This window comes from Macaca fascicularis, chromosome 5 (genome assembly GCF_037993035.2).
Source record: "Macaca fascicularis isolate 582-1 chromosome 5, T2T-MFA8v1.1".
NCBI lineage: Eukaryota > Metazoa > Chordata > Mammalia > Primates > Cercopithecidae > Macaca > Macaca fascicularis.
In genome coordinates this window covers 269,582-292,577 of record NC_088379.1, presented here as the reverse complement: position 1 = coordinate 292,577, position 22,996 = coordinate 269,582, and the positions used below count along the sequence as shown (strand labels likewise).

At 45.1% G+C, this 22,996-nt stretch overlaps 1 protein-coding gene and 1 pseudogene across 2 annotated transcripts; one reads left to right on the top strand and one right to left on the bottom strand.

Annotated features, from left to right (window-relative positions):
* Positions 1–16,257: 16,257 nt before the first annotated feature.
* On the bottom strand, positions 16,258–21,895 carry LOC102140254 (uncharacterized). Of its 2 annotated transcripts, none has more exons than XM_045391969.3 (2): positions 21,385–21,895; positions 16,258–18,850 (listed from the first exon to the last, which is right to left on the bottom strand). In XM_045391969.3, the coding sequence occupies exon 2, from the start codon at positions 18,361–18,363 to the stop codon at positions 17,581–17,583; it is 783 nt and encodes a 260-aa protein (XP_045247904.2). In that variant the 5' UTR covers positions 18,364–18,850; positions 21,385–21,895; the 3' UTR covers positions 16,258–17,580. The 2 variants fall into 2 exon arrangements, with proteins under 2 accessions (XP_045247904.2, XP_045247905.2); XM_045391970.3 differs by having other exon boundaries at positions 16,258–18,779.
* LOC102139884 (wee1-like protein kinase pseudogene) lies at positions 19,906–22,246 on the top strand (annotated as a pseudogene).
* The last annotated feature ends 750 nt before the right edge of the window (positions 22,247–22,996 follow it).

The window sequence follows — 22,996 nt, the reverse complement described above, 5'->3', positions numbered from 1 at the left end:
CCACAATAAGGTATTATTGTGCATTAATTAGGATGGCCAATATCAAGCAAACAATGACAAATGTTGTCATTTGTACCTGAAAAATGTATAAACGTTCCTCCAAAAATTAAAAATGAAGTTATTATATGACCCAGTAAGCCCACTCCTCTTTCTTTCTTTGTTTTTTTTTGAGACAGAGACTTGCTCTGTTGCCCAGACTGGAGTGCAGTGGCGTGATCTTGGTTCACTGCAACCTCAGCCTCCTGGGTTCAAGTGATTGTTGTGGCTCAGCCTCCCAAGTAGCTGAGATTACAGGTGCACACTACCACTCCTGGCTAATGTTTGTATTTTTAATAGAGACAGGGTTTCACCATGTTGGCCAGGCTGGTCTTGAACTCCTGACATCAAGTGATCCACCTGCCTTGGCCTCCCAAAGTGCTGGGATTACAGGTGTGAGCCATGGTGCCCGGCCCCACTTCTGAGCATCTATTCAAAATATGCAAAGTATACCTGAAAGAAATATTTGCATATTCATGTTTACTGCAGCAATATTCACTGTATTAGTTTATTCCGGCATTGATAAAGAGATACCTGAGACTGGGCAATTTATTTTAAAAAGGAGGTTTAATTGGGTCATGGTTCTATAGCCTGTACAGAAAGTGCAGCAGCTTCTGCTTCTGGGAAGACCTCAAAAAGCTTCCAATCATAGCACAAAGCAAAGGGACGGTGAGTCATCTTACATGGTGGGAGCAGGAGTAAGAGAGATTGAGAGAAGTGGTGCCACATACTTTTGAAAAATGAGATCTCAGGAGAACTCACTCGCTATGGCAGACAGTACCAAAGGGGCTAAGCTAAACCATTCATGAGAAGCCAACCCTATGACCCAACCACCTCTCACCAAGCCCGTCTCCAACACTAGGGATGGAAATTTGACATGAGATTTGAATGAAAACGCAGATCCATGCCGGGCGTGGTGGCTCATGCCTGTAATCCCAGCACTTTGGGAGGCCGAGGCGGGCGGATCACGAGGTCAGGAGATCGAGACCATCCTGGCTAACACAGTGAAACCCCGTCTCTACTAAAAATACAAAAAAATTAGCCGGGCGAGGTGGCGGCGCCTGTAGTCCCAGCTACTCGGGAGGCTGAGGCAGGAGAATGGCGGGAATCTGGGAGGCGGAGCTTGCAGTGAGCTGAGATCCGGCCACTGCACTCCAGCCCGGGCGACAGAGCGAGACTCCGTCTCAAAAAAAAAAAAAAAAAAAAAAAAAAGAAAACGCAGATCCGAACCATATCATTTTCAAAATCCAAAAACAAAAAACTCAAACACCCTTCAATGGATGAATGATTTAAAAAGATGTGCTTTATACATACGATGAAATCTTCTTTAGCCTCCAATGAAAATATCTTGTGACATGCTACAATAAGGATAAATCTCAAAGCCATTATTTAAAGTGTTTGTTAAGACACCAACAAAGTGATAGTGTATGATTCCACTTTTATACAATATCTTGTGTAGTAAACTAGGAAACAGAAGTAGAAACACGCTTGCCTATGGTTAGGGTTGTGAAGCCTCAGTGGAGCCAGAGATCAAGGAGGGTTATTTAGAAAAAACAGGCCCTCACCCAGGTGGCTAACTCAAGGGCCCATAGACATGGCTACAGACAAGGAAATGGCACACAAGCTTGGTGTTACTGAAGATTATGAAGCACTTCTGCAACCTTTCTCAAACTCCTCTCAGCTACAGTCCACAAGTGGTCCTTCGTTAAGAGACCTGCAGGGAGACACACCCAGCCATAACCCTGGAGGCAGCCTTGTATATCTTGGCCTCAGTTGTGCTCCCTGAAGCAGCCCTGTGACTCAGTTCTAGCCCTCACAGTCACAGTCTGTGGCCAGTTGTACACACTCAGGGACCCACATAGAGACTTGTGAAAACTGTTCCCAGGTAGTCAGCAGAAGCCAAACCCATTCATACACCTGATATTTGGCCCGACACATGCAGAAAAACTTCAAACCCTACCCTACTGCCTGCCATATAGATTAATGTCCTCAAGGATATTTAATCTTTCCATGGCCCAGAAAGAATCCATGACTGTCCAAATCTCTGGTAACACAACCATCAAAGGCAGACCCCACAGCAGACTCAGCATCACCCTTGTAACCCAGCTACAATCCTTCTTCTCTGCAACCCCAGAGGTAATCTCATCAGCCTGTGGACCAAACAAATGAGAGATCTTTACCTGTCAAAAATAGTTTACAGAAACTAATTATTGTTAGATCCTTCAAATGTACAGACACAGGGCTGCTTCAGAGACCACAGCTGAGGCCAAGATACGCAGGCCCGCCTGCAGGGCCACAGCTTCTATCTTAACATATTCCTGGAAGTTTCTTTCAGAAAAATTGGGTAAGGAAAAGGACAACAAAGCTCTCCAGCTTGGAAAAGAAGTAAAAATGTTACTGTTTGTAGATAATATGATCATGCATACATATATAAAACCCACTGCATCTTTAAATAAAACAATGTTGCTACATATACCATTCAAACATAACCCTTGTTTCTATCAATTCAACTATGATAATTCCGCCTCTGGGTTTAAGTGATTCTCCTGCCTCAGCCTCCTGAGTAGCTGGGATTACAGGTGCGTGCCACCACAGCCAGCTAATTTTTTGTATCTTTAGTACAGATGGGGTTTCACCACGTTGGCCATGCTGGTCTCAAACTCCTGACCTCATGATCCACCTGCCTCGGTCTCCCAAAGTTCTGGGATTACAGGTGTGAGCCACCGCGCCCAGCCAATATTAGTTTTCTTAAACAATATGTTGCTTCACTTACAGTTTCCATGAAACTATCAACAATGTTAAGTGAGAATTTACAACACACACATATAACTTATATAGGGGTGTGTATGTGTGAGACCCACATTTTTACATAGATATAGATGATAGATCTCAATGACAGAATCCCAGTAGGCTTTTTTTTTGAAACAGAGTCTCACTCTGTAGCCCAGGCTGGAGTGCAATGGTGCCATCTCAGCTCACTGTAACCTCGGCCTCTCGGGTTCAGCAATTCTCCCACCTCAGCCTCCTGAGTACCTGGGATTACAGGTGCCTGCCAACATACCCAGCTAATTTTTGTAATTTTAGTAGAGACGGGGTTTCACCATGTTGGCCAGGTTGGTCTCGAACTTCTGACCTCAGGTGATCCACCCACTTCGGCCTCCCAAAGTACTGGGATTACAGGCGTGAGCCACTGTGCCCGGTCCCCAGTAGGCTTCTTACTAAAATTATAAGATAATAGTTATTAGGAAATAATAATATACACTTAGCAGTCTTCTAGTTAATGACAGTGCATTTAAGAAATCTTAGCAGGGCGCGGTAGCTCACGCTTGTAATCCCAGCACTTTGGGAGGCAGAGGCGGGTGGATCACAAGGTCAGGAGATCGAGATCATCCTGGCTAACACGGTGAAACCCTGTCTCCACTAAAAATGCAAAAAAATTAGCTGGGCGTGGTGGCGGGCGCCTGTAGTCCCAGCTACTCTGGAGGCTTGAGGCAGGAGAATGACATCAACCAGGGAGGTGGAGCTTGCAGTGAGCTGAGATCGCGCCACTGTACTCCTGCCTGGGCGACAGAGCGAGACTCCCTCTTGGGGGGGAAAAAAAAGAAATCTTGAAGGTGAGTAGATACTTTAATCAACTGGTGTTCAATCCTATGAATGTAAGAACATTTTGCTTATCTGTTGTGGTAGATATCATAAAAATTATTCATGAACTTTTTTTTGTAAAGCTCATCAGGTATCATTAGTGTTAGTGTTTTTTATGTGTGGCCCAAGACAATTCTGCTTCCAATGTGGCCCAGGGAAGCTAAAAGGTTGGAAAACTATGCTTTAAACTATATTATAATTTGAAAATTTACACATGTAGAGTTTAAATTACAAATCTGAGTTTATACTAAATAACATTTTGAAGTACAATCAGCAATACATTTTTCATATTTAGGAAAATGCTTATTGTTCTTATAAAATTGCTAAGAAAGAATTTTTGTAGAATTACATTTGCAAGAAGATTAAAAATCACTAAGCAGAAAAGGTGCAACATCTGTCCCTAGTGTTCCTGGGATTTCTGAACCAAATTCCAATATGTCCACTACTTGCCTTACATATTTAGGCATGAAACAAAATCAATATTTGAAAAAAATATGTTAACATAGAGGTCCTCAATAACACAAGAATTCCTATGTCTCCAAAAGCAATGGAACAGCAGTCAGATCATGCAGCCCCTTATAAGTGATAAAGTGGACATTGGCTCTCCCTGTAAACTTGAAGGGAGATCGCTAAAGAAAAGAGAGGGCTTGGTGTGGTGGCTCACACCTGTAATCCCAGCACTTTGGGAGGCCGAGGCAGGTGGATCACCTAAAGTCAGGAGTTTGAGACCAGTCTGGCCAACATGGCAAAACCCTGTCTCTACTAAAAATACAAAAATTAGCTAGGTGTATTGGCAGATGCCTGTAATCCCAGTTACCCACGAGGCTGAGGTAAGAGAATCGCTGGAACCTGGGAGGCACAGGCTGCAGTGAGCTGAGATCGCACCACTGCACTCCAGCCTGGGCGACAGAGCAAGACTCCATCTCAAAAAAAAGAAAAAAGAGAATTCTTAGAAGACTTAACAGCATGGGCTGCGGATGCCCCTATTTGTGAACATGAGAAAAAATGCAGCCTCTTCAGAAATTATTTGCACTGAAGAAGAGCTTTCCAAACTACATTTTAAGGCCTGGCTTTCTTTTTTGCCTTTGGTACCCTTGCCTGTGTCCTCTCCTTCATTCACTCTCACCTACCTGGGGCTCTGGCTACTGTCTCATGTGTCTTCCCATTAAAGGGCTCTTTTCTTTGCTCCAAACAAGTGATCAGGTCTGAGTTAAAGAGAGCAACACTTGTTTTACTAAAAAAAAAAAAAAAAAAAAAAGTAACATGACTATTGCCGAGGATTCGCCAATTACCAGCCTAGCCCTATGCTAAGAAGAAAAGACAAATGATGGAAGATTCTAAAAAAATTAATCCAAATATTGTTTCCTGATAGGCTCTTTAGAATATTTAAGTATTTTAAATCTGTGGTTTCTAAGTTCCACTACCCAGTACTACTGAATCAAAAAAAATTGGTGCAAATTGGATTTTAAGATGTGGAAAACAATATTTTACAACATTGAATTTCTAGATTTACCAGTAATCTAGAGTGAAGGACACAAATTACCTCAAGAAAAGAGAAGGTTTAGGTAAAGATGAAACATCTTAAAGATTTTTTTTTACACCAGCAAACTCCCAATTTTTTCATGAAGAAACAAACTGAAACTAATTCACGCAAAGCAGAAGCTCCCAAGAAACATTCTACAAAGAGAAAAAATAAAACTCTGAGGGAATATTAGGAATTACATATGAAAGTTATCCTCACCCAGGGAGACCAGATTTCTATAGTTCTCCAACACACATCTCTATATACATTCTGCTGGGCAGGATCCAGACATTTCCACTCTTCTGGGGAGAATTCTATAGCCACATCCTTGAATGTGACAGAGTTCTTTTTTTTTTTTTTTTTTTTTTTGAGACAGTCTTGTTTGTTGCCCAGGCTGGAGTGCAGTGGCGCCATCTCAGCTCACTGCAAGCTCCGCTTTTTGAGTTCATACCATTCTCCTGCCTCAGCCTCCAGAGCAGCTGGGACTACAGGCACCCGCCAGCACGCCTGGCTAATTTTTTTTTTTTTTTGTATTTTTAGTAGAGACAAAGTTTCACCTTGTTAGCCAGGATGGTCTCGATCTCCTGACCTTGTGATCCGCCTGCCTCGGCCTCCCAAAGTGCTGGATTACAGGTGTGAGCCACCGCGCCCGGCCAGTGACAGAGGTCTCAATTTAACCACAGGAGAAATGAGTTAAGGGAGCTAGTTCTGACTGTAATTATCTGATAAAATAACTTTCAACACAGTAATGTTCTCTAAAGTATTCTATAACTTAGGAAAAAGGATGGCATGCGAGCAATTACTGTTGCTGCAATGGAAATATGGGCAACACTGACCTGCTACCAAAACCAAGCAGAGTAGGCCCTGTGACTTCCTCGAACAAAGGGTAAACTCACCACTCATTAGAGTATCTGGAAACCCTCATGCTTGACCCTGGCCTCGCTGTAGAATCATGTTTTAATTTAAAAAAACAGGGATGTTTCCACCCAGAAAAACAGACAGAATCTGTGGGGAGGGAACAAGTGACTGCTTCTCTTCAAACAGTCCATGTGATCCTATTAGAAGACTGGGCTGAGAGTCAGCTAAGCACTGGCTTTCAAGCTTCAATGTGCATATAAATTATTTGCTATTCTAGGCCTCATTGTAAATAACAAAATTCTGCAGGTTTGAAAAGTGTCCATGAAAAGGAGCTTCTTATAGCAAGTCTCCTGTTGATGCTGATATTCCTCCCCCTAAATCCATTATAGTACCACTCAGCTAGAGTAAGAAGGCACAGCACACAGGGTCCCTTACCCCAACACAAATACTTTTCATCTGAAGACAAGACCACCAGTCATCATCCTGAAACAGGGCATTCTCTGCAGGCCCTTCAGTGGTTACAGAGGCTGGAGATGGTGGCAATATCTGAATAAGTCTGCATTTGAAAAACACGTGCACATGCATTACTGTGATCTTTAAGGAGCATGTACTGTGTGTGCAGGAGTATGTCACAGAGCACTGTGCTGGGAAGATCACATTATGTGTGTTAATTCTCATAACATCCTGGGAGGTGGGTACTAAGTGTCCCATAATTCCCAGGATTTAAATGCAGGGCCCAGCATTTCTATTTTTTTTTTCTGTTTCCCTATGATTGATTTTTTTTTTTTTAAAAGTTCAGAATAATAGTTCAATATAAATAGATGGGAGAGAAACAGAATGGAAGTGTTAAGTGCAATTCAGAGGAATTTATTTTTGTATTTGTATTTACTTTGAGAATTGTTAAAAAAAAAATAAAACTGTAGGGATGGAGAACAGATTGCTGGGTGTCTCTAGAAACACTGGTTTTAATTTTATAAAAAGAATTTAAAGCACAAAAGTATATTGCTTTTCCCCATTTATCTGCTTTTGTGTTTCAGGAAATTGGAAGCACCAGCTCTGAAGAGGCAGTAGGAGTAGCCACCCCAAACTCAGATCTCCTCTAGCAGTTCTGTGAGAGATTTCAATGTGGATTAGACCTGGACAAGATTCAGCAGAGGGTGGATCTGGGCAGGGTTGGGATAGAAGGTGGGCCCTAGGCTTCTGCTCTCTGGGCCACTAAGTATTTTCAGTTTTGTTTTTTCTAAGCCTGAGCAAGAGAAATTTGATTCTCAGAGTTTGTGTAATTTTAATCTATTTTAGACACTTCCCTGTCTATATTACAACATACAATAAGGAGGAATTTAACCAAAACCCTTATGTTTTTCTGGACCAATTATATTAGAAGCTAAATACTTATTCTTAGCAAGCTAAAAACAATACAAATAATAAGAACTTCTCTTCTATCCATGAATAGCCCTTCAGGTAGAGGCATCAAAACTCACAAAACAATAAAAGGGAAGTAACCCAAATGAAGCTTAAGCTTCCCATGCAGTTTCCGTCTTTGTACTGAACACATGATGCTGAATTCAACCATTTATTCATGTGCTCTAGACTGCAAGTTCCTTCATGGGAGGGACCGTGACTGCTTCGTCTCTTTTTCTAATGACCATACAAAATAGAAACAATTAGTTTATTGATCAGTTTGAGTCTCCAGAACCAGAAAACTGGAACAACTCTTATCTGGTTATGAATCAATGAGATTCTTTCTGTGAGGGGAGGAACAAACCCTTGATAAGTCATTTCTCTTTCTCTGAAATGGAACCAGAATTAGACTTTGTCAGACTGACCCCAGTCTGCACAAGACATCCTCAAATGTCTCAAATACTCACTGAGTGTCCTCAGTGACCCTGGCTGAAGCCCCCATAGTGATCCAGGCAAGAGAGACTGAGACTGACTTCATGGAGTGCAAATAGAAAATAGAACTGCCCAGGCAGAGCTGCAGATTCTAGATCCAGATGTGATATGCACTGTCCCTGATCAGCTAACTCTGAGACAAGAGGAAAGATGAAAGTACTCCAGTACCCCAGTATACAAGATGGCATACTTGTGATTATGGTTGTGATTATGGCTCTGGATATTTTGTGGCCCTAACCTCCTACTGCTAAGGTGCTTGTTATACACTTACAGATTCTGCCACAGGATTCTATTCACACCAGAAGCTTCTCACACAGCTGTAGCAGGTGACAAGACCTGGAAAACTCAAAGGGCTCCACGCTGAAAGTGGGGTTTAAGTTGTCTATGTTGACTTCTCATGATGCAGAAAATGCCTTCTGTGAGTTTTCTGTATGTCTTCAACCCAAAGTCTGGCCCTATCTTGTGAATCCTAGGCAGAAGCCAGCTTTTATGTGCAGATTCTAGGTGGGATCAATGTGCCTCTGCATTCCTGGGGATTACAGCAAACAGAGTAAAACCAGAGACAGCCTTTCATGGAGGCTCCTTCAACACATTCTGAAGAACATTTTGACCTAAAAGGAAAAAACTGGGGTAAACATAAGTAGAGAGTTTATTTGGGCCAAAGCTTGAAGATTGCGACCTTGCAGTATAAAGCTGCCCTGAATATATACTCCAATTAGAAGCAGTTACAAGTGTATTTTTAAAGGCAAAAAAGAAAGCAGAGAGGGGACTGATACAAAGTTGTTAGACATTCCTATTGATTTACAGAAGTAAAATTGGTTAGTGGCTGGCTATATATTGTTAAGCCATAGAGTGTGGGTTACAGTGCCCACTGTGGTATTATTAGGTTACTTTATAGCCACTGATGGCAATAGCAAGGAATTTCAAAAAACAAATAGTTCAAAGAGGGGAACAGTAGGACTGTGGTCTCATTTTAACAAGTCTCTGGGTCTGATAATTAAAAGAACCTGTATTTCTCAGATAAAAGTGTCATTTTTCTCTCAAATCCCAGGACATAAATTCAGAATTTGGGAATGCACATTTAGGTCCTGGAGGGCTGGTGAGCTATGGACATTTGTGGGCATTTGGACAAGGGGAGAAGGGACAGAATTGAAGTTCTCAGGTTTAATCAATGCACGTGTGTGATCCTGGTTGGGTGTATGGGCCCCATGATGTCTGAACCAGTGTCAGATCTGAAGATGTCAGGAGCATGGAGGGAAGTGGAATAACTGATGGCTGTCCTGAAAGGTTATTTTTGTAGAAATCTAGTCTAACTGCTCTAGAAGTGATTGTAGATCCCAAATAAAGAGAACTTTTGGTTTGCAGATTTGTGGAGCACTTTGCTGCACTTTGTGTACTTTGCCACAAAATTGTGGATTGTGACTGGAATCCTTAGAAGGAAGGTTTTTTCTAAAGAGAAGCCTGGTGGGCACTTTGTGTATACCATGTGGTAATTCTGGACAGTGTTTGGAAAATATAACTAAAAGCAAAATAATCTCCAATCCTATGATACTCTCCACAATAATAGAACAGCAAGATAATGATTTGTTATTTAATTAAACCAAAATACGATGTGCATCACAGGCAATCTAATAGATTGCAAATACAGAAAAAACGTCGCCATTAGTACTCAAGTACAAGACATGACAGCACCATTTGTCATACACAGTTTATAATAACGTCAACTAGTAATTTGGGAGGTCATCTGGGTTTTCTAATTGGTAACATTAAAAACAAACAAACCAAAAAACCACTTTCCATATCTTCATGATAGGACGTAGTTTTGAAATGTGGAGGTACGTATGGGCTGAAGGCAGCCTCCTACTTGCCTACAGAAATTGTGGCATAGGGTGTATATTCTTGCTATTTGCATTTCAACGCAATAGTTCCCAGGTCCTAAAGACAGTTTTGAGTCAAAAAAGACAAATGACCTAGTTAACTGACAAAAATGATTTACATATTTTTCAAAGCAGCAGAGAAAATATTTAAATATAAAAGTTTTCAAACTAAATGCTTTAAGAAAAGGGAGAAGAGCAAAAAGTCTTCCCTCATTCTAAAGAGAAAGCATTAAGCCTTTTCTAATTTGTATTTGGTCCTACAACAGGCAGGTCTAAAGGTCTGGTCTTGAACTCACTAACGTTGGAATTCTTGTAGCACATGAGGGACGCACTTGAGCAAACTGTGTGCACCGGAAAGAGGATGTGTGGGGAAGAAAAGAGCATAAGAGAGAAAGGTGCTATCAAGAGCCTTGGGTGGGGGCAAGGCAGGATTGATGAAATGACTGGTTTGTGCTACAAGTTCAGGCCCAGGCAGGGCTAAGCTCTGACTGATTCCTGAGTCCATAAAGGCAGAGGAGATTAAGATCAGGTGGTCCAGAAGCCTAGGTAGGTGAAGAAAACAGATTCCTGCTACAGATCTGGGGTTGACATGAGCCAGGAGTCTTCTGGGCATTGTGTGTGTTCTTAGGAGAAAACTGTAGGAGCAAAGCTGCCATGGGCACAATTCCTGAGGGTAGAACCCTGTCCTGGGATGAGTGTGGCCATTCGAATACCCAGTGGGCGTGCTCAGGAGTGGGTTAGCACCAGGTGGCGGCCGGCAGCAGGGTGCGGGGAAGGGATGTTTCTCAGAACTCCTTTCCTCCAAGTTCTCAGTCCCCTCTCTCCCCGCAAGGAGACCTGGAGGAACAGGACAGTGCCCAGCAGGACCGCGCATGTGCAGAACCCAGTCGCGCCTCTGGCAGACACCAGCGACTCCCTCCAGCCCAGGCTCAGCCATGTCTCCATGTGTTTCTTCTGACAGAAAGCCTGCGGAGTTTCCTCAACACCGGTCAATGCTCCAGCCCCAACGGGCTGTCCAGCAACTCACTAACGACCCCACCCAGAGTCAGCGCAGACCCCACAAGCTCAGCGCTCTTCCCTCAACTGCCCCCCTGCAGACGCCAGTCCCTGCGTCTGGACACCCGTTTTCATTTCTGAAGGCCTGCAAACCAGGGGTACCCACACCTTCCTCAAGTTCCATAATGTGGCAGAACTACTCACAGAACCCAGCGAAGCGCTGTGCACAGGACACCAGCGTATTCTAAAAGACGCCGCTCAGGAACAGCCACGCGGAGGAGGCGCTCAGGGCAAGGGGACTGGTGGGAAAGTTGGGGCGGGCGGGTGAATGGCTTCCCTTCCTCACACACTTCACAAAAGCCTTTCCTTCAAGACCCGCTGGCAGCCCCCAAACCAAGAGCCACGGGGGCGCTGTCCCATTAATGAGTCCCCATTTGCTCACATGAACTCTGTGTTTTGAGGGGGCCTCCATCTCATTTGGAACAGGGTAAAGTAAGGACGGGACCCCGGACCACAGCTCCTCCCACGCGGTGCCGGCGCACTGCGTCTTCCCGGTGAGCTCCTCACCCCACGGCCCGGGGAAGGCGCGGGGCTGCGGGCACAGAGCTGAAGGAGGAGGGCTGCAGGCTGGGCAGAGCCGCCGTGCGGGGACCGACAGGAGTGGGGTCCCTCACCGGAGGGGACTGAGGACGGAGGGCTGAGCGGCGGCAGCAGGGACTCAGTAGACTCCGTCCTGCCGCCGCCATTTCCCGCGGGTGCCGATGAAGCCCCCCCCCCCTTCAGCCTCGGGATGCCCTGCCCCGCACACTCACCATTTCAGGGCTTCAAGGGTGTAGTGAAGTCTTAGCTAGAATCACCCAATACCCGCTGGTCACAGAGCAAGAGAGGCTGAGGCTGTGGCGGAATCACCGAAGCCTCCCTGAGGGGTGGAAGCAGGACAGTGAGCCCCTAACCCAGCTCTAGCTGAAGGGAAAGGTAAAAGCCGCGCCAGATCCCGGATGCCGCCCCCTCCTTTGCCTGATTGGGCAGTTCCCAGTCCAGCGCCCTCATTGGATACTGCTACTAGCTCTACGCCCTCAAGCTTTGAGTGACAGAATTCGAGTGCCAGGAATTCGACCACACACTTAACGAGGCAAGAGTGACAGACTCGTGTCTCCAGGTATTTTCAGTCAGGGCTTGCTTTCTGTGCTAGGCCTGGCTCTGTTGGGGGTTCATTTTTAACCTTCTGATGTGTAATGTTACGTCCATTTATCAATTGTGCATGCCCGCGCGCCCACACACACAGACACCCGCTTGCTCACAAATGGAAACAATATAATCACAATTATTTTAATGTTTTAGGTTTCATAACCTTTCTAGCCTCTGGTCTTTTGAGTAGGACACCTGAGATTGGAAGAGGAAACAAGTCTCTAAAAAATAAAATGTTAGTTGTGAATTTAGTTTTTTATTAGCCACATCCAAACTAATAAAAAGAAACAAGTGAAATTGTTTATAATTGTAACCTATTGTATCCAAAATAGTTTTAATACATGATCAATATATAATTAGAAATAAAGTATATTTCTGGTCTAATTCTTCTACACTCACTGTGCATTTTTTTGTTCGCAGCACATACTACTTCAAACCAGCCACATTCCAGGTACCCAGTAGCTACATATGGCAGGTGGCTGCCACATTGAGTGCAGCCATGAAGGCTCTGACTTCAGGGAAGTGACGGCCTGAACACCTCTTTTCTGCTGGAAGTGAGGGAACAGCCTCTCTATCAACTTTTCTCCTCAGGCTCAAGGGTGGGTGGGACAGTGCCCCCTAGAGAAAGCAGAGGTGCAAGCTGAGAGTGTCCACGTGAATATCACGGTCTCCTAGTTGCTGTTTGGTGCCAGTGTGGTGGTCTCAGTTCAGCCAGGTTCAGGCTCTCCTCCCATGACCTGGAAAAATGAGGCATGTGTACACCAGAATGAGAAAGCAGAGTAGGATTTATTAAGCAATAGGAAAGCTCTCAGCAGCCAGAGGGGACCTGAAAGCATGTTGCCAGAAATGGGGCTGACTTCTGGGTCTTTTATGTGGCAAGAATGAGGAAGTCTTCTGTGGGTTCTACCCAAATGGGAGGGGTCAAGTTCCCCACCAAGGGTGTTGCATCTGCGCATGCCTGTGGTTGGCCACAGTGATTCCATTTTGGTTATTACCCATGAGTGCCTAAGGGAAACTTACAGGGGAGAAGCTAAAACCACAATACTTATATCATGTTAATGACTTTACAATGAGCTGGGTGAAAACAAGGAAATTTAGGTTGATTTATTTTGCCTATGCCTAAGCTGGGATAGGGATAGTCCCATCTGAGCAACATCCTGGCATAAGAGGAAGTTCTTAACCACATTTCTTCCCACTAGCTACAGGGGCGGGGCAGGTGCAGTCCCGCGGGTGGTTTTCCTCTCCCGAGACCCTCCCTCCCTATCTTCCTAACCAGCCTCTGACTGTCTCCTCTCTCAGGGGTTGAGGTGGTTAGAAATTTAGACTGGGCTCAGCTGGGCCATTCTTCTGGGCTCAGTTTGGCTCCTACAGGTGTGAGTGTTCAGCTGCTGGTGAATTAGGTGGCTCTGCTTCTGGGAGTGAGCTGTCTGTAAACTAAGGCTCTATGGCTTTTCTCAGCATGTTACTTTATCCTACAGAAAGCTAAAATGGGCTTGTTTTCATGGATATGGAAAAATTCTGAAAAAGATAACAGAACTATTTAAGACCTTTTGAGCCTAGGCACCAAACTGACCCACTGTCACATGCACAGCTTTGGCCTGTGCAAATTAAGCAAGAAAGTTCAAGGTTTAGGAAACAGATTCTGTCTGTTGATGGGAACCAGCATAAAAGCCATTGCCAAGAACATGAATACAATAAGAAAATTTTTTAAATTTCTGTTTTTGCAATCAATTTTGTTTTGTTTTTTTTGCAGGTAAGGCTTATAAAACTGTCCCACATCTACTAAGCAGCTGGCTTGGACTCAGGATCATCGTTGGCCTGTCTCTGAAGCCCATGCACCTCCATAGACCACACCACTCAGCCAGGTTTCCTGGTCCTTCAAGGGGTGGAAGAGTGACACTTCTGAAGTAGAAGCAAGATTTTTTTTTTGAGAATCTCATCCCATCTATCCAGTACTCTTCACCATTAGAAATAATTCACTCCAGGGAATGCTTCTGAAGTCTCTTGGAAAAACTGGAAATGATTTGAGGGAATGGCTAAGCATTGGTTTAGGAAATTAACGCCCACCATTACATTTGTAATTTCTTATAGGATAAATACGAAAACACCTATAATGCACTCCACATATCTGGAAACCTTTGTATCCTTATTCTGTATTGGTAGGATACTTATGATTTTTAATATAGACTAAATCAACTTACTGTGCCTGAAACAACTTTTGCTCGACGGCAAGTGACATAGAGATAAAGCTGCTGATATTTTTCCCTGTTGCAATTTAGCCAACCAGCAGAGTATGTTTTCAAGGGCCAAGATGTTTTCTAAGACCCCCATCCAGGAGCAGCTATAGGGCAAATGCCTAGAGCACACATAGAAATCACACACAACCAATGCATTCCTGACCCTGAATCAATGCTTCTTACCCTTGTGTGCACATTAGAATAACCTGCTGTGCATGTGGGAGGTGGTGTTTAATGTTCCCAAACCCAAGTTGCAAGGGAATAATTAAGACAATCTCTAGAGTGAGACCCAGGCAGCAGTGTGATTTAAAGCTCTCCAGGTGATTACAATATGCAACCATACTCCCAAATGTCTGCTGTAAACCAACATCTTTCAGAGAATCAGTTGAAAGTATTTCTCGGCCGGGCGCGGTGGCTCAAGCCTGTAATCCCAGCACTTTGGGAGGCCGAGACGGGCGGATCACGAGGTCAGGAGATCGAGACCATCCTGGCTAACACGGTGAAACCCCGTCTCTACTAAAAAATACAAAAAAAAGCTAGCCGGGCGAGGTGGCGGGCGCCTGTAGTCCCAGCTACTCGGGAGGCTGAGGCAGGAGAATGGCGTAAACCCGGGAGGCGGAGCTTGCAGTGAGCCGAGATCGCGCCACTGCACTCCAGCCTGGGTGACAGAGCCAGACTCCGTCTCAAAAAAAAAAAAAAAAAAAAAAAAAAAAAAAAAAAAAAAAAAAAAAAGAAAGTATTTCTCAAATTAATGTAAGAAGTATTTGCTGTTGAGTTGTGGCCTTTCAATCTTACTCGTATTACCCACATTCTATCCTTTGCAAAACTAACCTCTGCTGAAGGGGTGGCCTGCCCCTCCACACCTGTGGGTGTTTCTCATTAGGTGGAACGAGAGACTTGAGAAAAGAAATAAGACACAGAGACAAAGTATAGAGAAAGAAAAGCGGGGGCCCAGGGGACCGGCCCTCAGCTTACAGAGGACCCACGCCGGCACCAGCAGGACAATAGGATCGTTTTTAGGGAGGAAATCAGCAGTAAGCCATAAGAACAAGGATCTCTGTGACATGAATAAGTTTAAAGGAAAATCCTGTGCCTAGAGATAAACCTTTTAGCGGCATTGTTTCATCCTATCACATGGGGATAAACCTTGGACAATACCTAGCTTTTCCTAGGAACAAAGACACACCCTGCAAGCCCAAAATCCATTAAACCTTGAGTTACCACAGCACATGTCTCTTGCAAGGACAAGGTTGGGGGTAGGGTCACAGATTAACAGCATCTCAAATACAGAACAAAATGGACTCTCTTATGTCTACTTCTTTCTATATAGACACAGTAACAGGCTGATCTCTTTCTTTTTTTTTTTTTTTTTTTGAGACGGAGTCTCACGCTGTTGCCCAGGCTGGAGTGCAGTGGCGCGATCTCGGCTCACTGCAAGCTCCGCCTCCCGGGTTCCCGCCATTCTCCTGCCTCAGCCTCCTGAGTAGCTGGGACCACAGGCGCCCGCCACCGCGCCCGGCTAATTTTTTGTATTTTTAGTAGAGACGGGGTTTCACTGTGGTCTCGATCTCCTGACCTTGTGATCCGCCCGCCTCGGCCTCCCAAAGTGCTGGGATTACAGGCTTGAGCCACCGCGCCCGGCCAGGCTGATCTCTTTCTTTTCCCCACACTCTGCTACTTGTTTTCTTCCTGATTCAAACCAGTTCCACACACACTGGGTGCACACTATGTGCAGCCCACGGTGCTAGGTGGCCTGGCCGTGGGGAATATTGTTGTGGAGGAAGGACTTTGCTGTAAGAAATTTACATTCCCCAAAACTAAAACCATGCTGTTTACTCAATTGAAATAAAAAATGAAAGACTGAGGGGGATGCCCAAAGGTCAGGACATGAATAAATACCTTGGAATATTAATATCCATCTCATGATACCTGAGTGTAAATGCCCCACTTTGAAACAAAACAATGCCAAGCACTGCTATTATTCTGAAATATTGTTAGGATTAAATAATAAATATTTAAAATTTTATTGATGTATAACATGCATACAGAAACATATGCACAATAAAATATTAATGTAACGCTCAATAACTTGTAACAAAGCTAATACATTTGTGTAACTATAGAACTATCCCTGTTTTTGCCCACAAACCACTTCCTTCCTCTTTTCCTCCTCCCCAAACCTAACCACGATCTTAAGAGCTAATGTTATAGTTTTTCTTTTTATACAAGTGTTTTATTAGAGAATATTTTAACCTATACACAATAACCAAAATAGTATGAGCTGATGCTCAGCCTCATTATCTACTAATTATGCCCTATTTGTTTAATTTCTACTTCAACTCATTCCCTATCCCCTTTATTATTGTTTTTAGTTATTTTTTGTAAGATAAGATGTATATGCCTTGAAATATACAGTCTTTACTGTACCTTTTTGACAAGTCAATATATCTATATATTCTTTTCCCTTTCAATTATAGAATTACTGCCAGTTAAAATTATCAATGTGCATGCAAATCACCTGAAAACATTATTTGAAATCCAGATTTTGATACAATATATCTGGGCTTTGCCTGACAAACCCAGTTTCCTGGGTTGAAGCAGGGCCTGAAGAGTGTGCTAGCAACATCACCCTGCCCATGCCTACCACCCTCACCCACCTGTGACTCACCTCTGGGGCCAGAGGCAGGGAAGGGAGGGTCATTTTGGCAAACCAGGCGTCTGTGCCATGCAAAGATTCCTGCCTCTTTAGAAATGGGTGAGGGTGAAAGCATCATGGCCTGCAGCTTTTTCATGCACATCTCCCCTGAGCCCACATGGCCACCAAGAGGGCTGCTGATGGCCTCTGGTCCCCCAACAAATTGCCCCACCTCCAGATGGACTAGAGCAAAGTCAAGAGAAAGTCTGTCTGGTCCTTGTTTCTGCTCAGGCACTTCTGAGTTCTGTAGCCTTGCACAGGCCTTTGCCTCTCTCTGAGCCTAAGTTTTCCACCATACGATGGGTACATTTACACAAACCACACACACAATGAAGGTGAAAGGAGAGAATGGGCAAAATGACCTCACCTGCCAGGGAGTCAGCGCTCAGATAACTTTCATGCTCTGGGGTGGAATATTTCTTCAGAAACAAAGAGCTTGCGGATCCAGGACCTGGGCCTGCCACTGATCTGCTCTGTGACTCTGAGACAGTGGCTTCCCCTCTCTGAGCTCAAATCCCCACTGGACAGGCTGCTCTAACCTTCTGTGTCCCTGGGCTAAGAAGGGAGTTAGTCCTCCCCAGCTTGTAGGGGAGCCCTTGACCATGGTTGAGTGCAATCTGGCCCCACTGTCCTGCCTCACTGGAGCATTGAGAAAAGGCGAACACAAAACCCAGACCCCAGCTGATCTGGGAACAGGTTCTCCTTGAATTTGTCAGGCACCTTCAGGAATTTGTCACCAGTTAACCAGCCTGTGACTCTGTCCACAAGCTGCTCCTTCTGCATGGATGCCGCTGTCCACTGCCACTCTACTAAAACACCTTTGATGCCCTCCTGATGCGCGCTGTCGGGCACGGCGAGATGGGCTGAGAGTGTATCTCCCTCCCCAAACTCGCTTGGAGCTGTGCGGGGCGGGCGGCCCCAGGACCCGCGGTTCTGAGCAGCTCCTGGGGGCCCCGCTGCCCGCACCCCAGGCCGCGCTGCGCAGCCCCAGTCTGCCCGGAGATGGCGACGCTGTAGCCTCTGGAGCCAGGGCCACCGGGGGTCTCGGCGGGGCCCAACAGCGGCGAGGACGCGGACCCTGCAGAGATGGGAGGGGCGCGCCCCGAGCCCGAGCCACACCCGGACCAGTAGCCATCGGTCAAGCCAGGGCTGGAGCGGACACCGTGGGCGGCGAAGAGGAAGCTGGGCCCAGCGCCCTGGGCGAGCCCTGAGCCGCGGAGCCCTGAGGGGTGGAGCTGGGTCTGGCACTGCAGGCAGCTGGTGTCGCAGGTGGGCCACAGCCCAGGACACGCCCAGGCATCCCACCTCATGGGGCTGCACGGGCTGGAGAATGGGGCTAGGGACAGCGCCAGGGCCACCCCGACGCCAGCACCCCTGGCAGACCCAGGGCCCGCCTGTGGAGAGACTGGATAGGTGCATTAAGCGATCAGAAAAGTCACTGGCTGGCTCTGTTGATGAGCAGAACGCTTTCAGAGAAGTGTATGCTCACGCAGTGCTCGGACGGCATTCGCGGAGTTTGACACTTGTCTGCTTGGGCAGATGCTCATATGCTTCCACAGAATGGATATTGTGATGGTGGAAGGTCAGTTGATGCTACAAGTAAAAATTCCAGAATCACAAGTTACTTTTAACAAGCAGAGGTGAAGGATCTCCTTCTGCAAGTTGGCCGGTACTTGAGGTATATTCATTCGATGTCTTTGATTCACATGGACATGTAACCTGGTAATATTTCCATGTCTCAAACCTCAATCCCCAAGGCAGCCTCTGAAGAAGGGGATGAAGATGACTGGGGGTACTGGTCCATTTTCAGGCTCCTGATAAAGACATACCCAAGACTGGGTAATGTATAAAGAAAAAGAGGTTTAATGGACTCACAGTTCCACATGGCTGGGGAGGCCTCACAACCCTGGCAGAAGACAAAAGGCACATCTTACAGGGCAGCAGACAAGAGAGAATGAGGGAAACTAGTGAAAGGGATTTGCCATTATGAAACCATCAGAGCTCTCAGGAGGACTTATTCACTACCAGAAAAGTATTGGGGAAACTGCCCCCATGATTCAATTAACTCCCCCCAGGTTCCTCTCACAACACATGAGAATTATGGGAACTATAGTTCAAGATGAGATTTGGGTGGGGAAACAGCCAAATCATATTATTCCACCTCTGGCCCCTCCTAAATCTCATGTCCTCACATTTCAAAACCAATCAAGCCTTCCCAACAGTCCCCCAAAGTCTTAACTCGTTTCAGCATTAACTCAAAAGACCACAGTCCAGGCTGGGTGTGGTGGCTCATGCCTGTAATCCCAGCACCTTGGGTGACCGAGGCAGGCAGATCACTTGAGGCTGGGAGTTCAAGACCAGCGTGACCAACATGGAGAAACCCTGTCTCTACTAAAAATACAAAATTAGCTGGGTGTGGTGGCACATGCCTGTAATCCCAGCTACTTGGGAGGCTGAGGCAGAAGACTCGCTTAAACCCAGGAGGCGGAGGTTGTGGTAAGCCGAGATCATGCCACTGAACTCCAGCGTGGGCAACAAGAGTGAAGTTCAGTCAAAAAAACAAAACAACAAAAACAAAAACAAAAACCACACAGTCTAAAGTCTCATCTGAGACAAGGCAAGTCCCTTCTGCGCATGAGCCTGTAAAATCAAAAGCAAGTTAGTTACTTCCTAGACACAGTGGGGGTACAGGCATTGGGTAAATATAGCTGTTCCAAATGGGAGACACTGGCCCCAAAATAGGGGCTACAGGCCCCATGCAAGTTCACAATCCAGTGGGTCAAATCTTAAAGCTCCAAAATAATCTCCTTTGACTCCATGTCTCACATCCAGGTCATGCTGATGTAAGAGGTGGGTTCCTATGGTCTTGGGCAGCTCCACCCTTGTGGCTTTGCAGGGTACAGCCTCCCTCCTGGCTATGTTCTTGTGCTGGTATTGAGTGTCTGCAGCTTTTCCAGGTACATGGTGCAAGCTGTTAGTGGAGCTACCATTCGGGGGTCTGGAGGACGATGGCCCTCTTCTCACAGCTCCACTAGGTGGTACCCCGGTAGGGATTCTGTGTAGGGGCTCTGACCCTATATTTCCCTTCCACATTGCCCTAGCAGAGTTTCTCCATGAGGGCCTTGCCCCTGCAGTAAACTTCTCCCTGGACATCCAGGCATTTCCATACATCTTCTGAAATCTAGACAGAGGTTCCCAAACCTCAATTCTTGACTTCTGTGCAGCTGCAGGCTCAACACCATGTGGAAGCTCCCAAGGTTTGGGTCTTGCACCCTCTGAAGCCACAACCCAAGCTGTACCTTGGCCCCTTTTAGCCACAGCCGTAGTGGCTGGGACATAAGACACCAAGTCTCTAGGATGCACAAAGCAGGAGGGCTCAGGGCCTGGCCCACTAAACCATTTTGTCCTCCTAGACCTTCTGGCCTGTGATGGGAGGGGCTGCCATGAAGACCTCTGACATGCTCTGGAGACATTTTCCCCATTGTCTTGGTGATTCACATTTGGCTACTCTACTTATACAAATTTCTGCAGCTGGTTTGAATTTCTCCTCAGAAAATGGGTTTTTCTTTTTTTTTTTTTTTTTTTTGAGACGGAGTCTCACACTGTTGCCCAGGCTGGAGTGCAGTGGCGCGATCTCGGCTCACTGCAAGCTCCGCCTCCTGGGTTCACGCCATTCTCCTGCCTCAGCCTCCTGAGTAGCTAGGACTACAGGCGCCCGCCACCGCGCCCGGCTAATTTTTTGTATTTTTAGTAGAGACGGGGTTTCACTGTGGTCTCGATCTCCTGACCTTGTGATCCGCCCGCCTCGGCCTCCCAAAGTGCTGGGATTACAGGCTTGAGCCACCGCGCCCGGCCTTGGGTTTTTCTTTTCTATCACATTGTCAGGCTGCAAATTTTTTGAACTTTATGTTCTCTTGTCTCTTTTTTGAAACGAAATGCTTTTAACAGCATCCAAGTCACCTTTTCAATGCTTTGGTGCTTAGAAATTTCTTCCACTAGATGCCCTAAATCATCTCCCTCAGGTCCTAAGTTCCACAAATCTCTAGGACAGGGCCAAAAAGTCACCAGTCTCTTTGCTAAAACATAACAGGAGTCACCTTTACTCCAGTTCTCAACAAGTTCCTCATCTCTGTCCGAGACCACCTCAGCCTGGATTTCATTGTTCATATCATCATCAGCATTTTGATCAAGGCCATTCAACTAGTTTCTAGGAAGTTCCAAACTTTCCCACATTTTCCTGTCTTCTTCTGAGCCCTCCAAACTGTTCCAACCTCAGCCTGTTACCCAGTTCCAAAGTTGCTTCCACATTTTTGGGTAACTTTAAGGGAGCACTCGACTTTAACTGTACCAGTTTAGTGTATTAGTCCATTTTTACACTGCTGGTAAAGAGATACTCAAGACAGGGTAATGTATAAAGAAAAAGAGGTTTAATGGACTCACATTCCACATCGCTGGGGAGGCCTCTCACTCATGTCGGAAGACGAAAGGCACATCTTATGTGGTGGCAGATAAGAGAGAATGAGAGAACCAAATGAAACAGGTTTCCCCTTATAAAACCATCAGATCTATTGAGACTTATTCACTGCCAGGAGAACAATATTGGGGAAACTGCCCCATGATTCAATTATCTCCCACCAGGTCCTTCTCATAACATATGGGAATTATGGGAGCTATAATTAAAGATGAGATTTGGGTGGAGACACAGCCAAAGCATGTCACTGGGCATCCAACGAAGTTATACTTAAAACAGGTAATTCTGGGTATGTAACAAGGATCTCTAGCCCACAGATTGAAAAGGATGATAGTCCTTTTTTTGGAAATGAAGTTTTACAGAAGAACTATATCAGCTACTAAAAGCAGATATCTTGTACTTGCCCTCACAGTGGCATGTGCTGCTGGTGCAGAATCTCTTCCCAGGAATGGAGACCAATGGCATGGAATCAGATAGAATAGATTACCTCAGATACTACACAGGCTTTTCCAAGAATTTACAGAGTTGCTCAAATTTATGATTCGTCCAGATCCAGAGAGAAGACCTTCAGCAATTGCCCTAATAAAGCATTCAATGTTGCTGCCTGCTTCTAGAGAGAGGAGAACAGTTATGTATAGAACTGAATGTTGAGAAGTCCAAAAATACACTTTTACCTAAAGAAATCATGAAAGCACAGACAGAGAAGGCTGCAGCTGAGGAAGGAGCACTCTTCACTGATCAGAGGCCACTAGGTCCACCATGCAGAGGAACACAACATCTTGACTTCTTAGAAAGAAAATGAAGTGCCCTATCAGCCTTCCAGTATACTAAGCTACTCATTTCCTACCTAACCACCCCACCAAAATAACACTGTGACAAAAGCAAGCTAGGTTGAAATCACTGCTAGAATTCAATTTGCAATTAATCTCTCTTTGGTGTCAGTAGTTTTACTGATTAGGACTTATACTTGTGAATTACAATTGAAAGCTGTACTTTGACCACAGCTTTTTCAGGCTTTCGTGTACTTACCAATCTGTCTTCTGTTAAATGTCAGTCACTAGTGGAGGTTACAGCAGCCTTTCCAAAATTAACCGCTGTGGTGGTGTGTTGCTCTCAGTGTGCTGATGCACTTTAGTGAAAATATCTTTTCCTGTAGTGACCTGGGGAAAGGATTCAAGTGCTTGATGACAAACATATTCTCCTCTCAAAAAGGCAAATGCTAAAACCACTCATTACTACTCAGCCTTTAATGTATCTGTGTGTCACATTTACATTTATTCTCTTTTTTTTTAATGTGAATTATACTTGTATATCCAATTGAGAGCATCTTTTAGGCACTGCATGAGACATGGGATGATAGTTCTGTGGAAGTATTGCCTTGTGAATTTGCTATTTAGTTTTGTCTTTGCTGTAAACTTGCAGCATTAAACAGACACTGTTGTTAATAGTCTTTCTTTTGAAACAATTATGTGAAATGTACAGCTGCTCTTGATGAAAACAACTATTGGCCTTTTTTCCTTTGAACTTTAAAGCTGGTGAATTTTTAAAAAATGCATCTTCCCCTCGCCTTTGGAATTTTGT

Excerpts from the sequence above, each read along its gene's own strand:
- LOC102140254 (XM_045391969.3), bottom strand. The coding sequence starts at position 18,363 with ATGCACCTATCCAGTCTCTCCACAGGCGGGCCCTGGGTCTGCCAGGGG.